This window comes from Priapulus caudatus, unplaced genomic scaffold, assembly GCF_000485595.1.
Source record: "Priapulus caudatus unplaced genomic scaffold, Priapulus_caudatus-5.0.1 Scaffold314, whole genome shotgun sequence".
Lineage (NCBI taxonomy): Eukaryota > Metazoa > Priapulida > Priapulimorpha > Priapulimorphida > Priapulidae > Priapulus > Priapulus caudatus.
Window position 1 is genome coordinate 31762 of NW_014577375.1, and position 996 is coordinate 32757.

At 51.2% G+C, this 996-nt stretch overlaps 1 protein-coding gene across 1 annotated transcript in view; it reads right to left on the reverse strand.

Moving 5' to 3' along the window:
* Positions 1-230: 230 nt before the first annotated feature.
* Positions 231-996, reverse strand: part of LOC106808916 (zinc finger protein 862-like) — a 2703-nt gene continuing 1937 nt past the window's right edge. The window contains exon 2 of the mRNA XM_014811834.1: positions 231-491. Coding sequence (XP_014667320.1) covers positions 231-491 — 261 coding nt within the window. The remainder of the gene's footprint in view (positions 492-996) is intronic.

Here is a 996-nt window from a genome sequence, read left to right on the forward strand (position 1 = left end):
CCTGCAGTGGGACTCTAAGTTGGTCAGCGTATGCGGTTACTGAGCTGGAGGATGCAGCTTTCTGTGGTGGCGGCGGCAACTTAAGCATATCTGCGAGCTGGATCTCAAGCGCGGTGAGATATTGTTGAATAGCCGTAAAATTTACCGTTAGCGCTAGGGCCCAGGAAGATTGAGTAATTGAAATGTGCCCCCTCGGTACAAATGCGATACCCTGTGATGGCTGGTGTATGTTACTGGCTCTCGTAGCGATCGGGAGCATCAGCACCGCCGCCATCAGCGCGGTTGTCCACCAATTCGTCATCATGCTGTTCTGGAAGAGAACGTAAACGCGCTAGAGGCACCTGGTCTTCGTCATCCCACTGGGAACAAGCATCCCTATTACCCGTTTCTATCGGGCTTGCGGCCCGTGGGGCTACTAATGTCGCCTCTCTCACCGGTCGCGTACGCCCGCCTGTTTCTACAGCGATGTCCTGAGCGGGCGCGTCCCACTCCTGAAAGGGGTGGGCAGGTCGCAAATTACTAACGTGCACATCAAACGTGCGGGTACTATCGTCACGCTTAATGCGGACACGCCTCGATGTAAGCTTCTCGACTATCCGATAAGAAGACCGCCATAAAGAGGCAAACTTACGTGTCTGTGTGCCAGATAAAACCGGGTTGTACCACAAAACCGGGTCGCCTGGCTCGTAGGAAAACTGCTTAGCTCGTTGATCGTAAATACGTTTGTTTTTCAGCCGCGCAGTCCTAGTATTTCTCTCGATGTGTGTAAATGCTTTGTGAAGTCGCAGGCTTTCAGATTTGAAAAGTACAGGAGGACTACTAATGACTCCCCTAGAACACCATAGGGGGACTTTTCGCGCTCCATAATCACACCCTTAACAGGCATGATGGAGAGCTCCATTAAAAAATCACACCCTTAAGAGGCATGATGGAGAGCTCCATTAAAAAATCACACCCTTAAGAGGCATGATGGAGAGCTCCACTAAAAATCACACC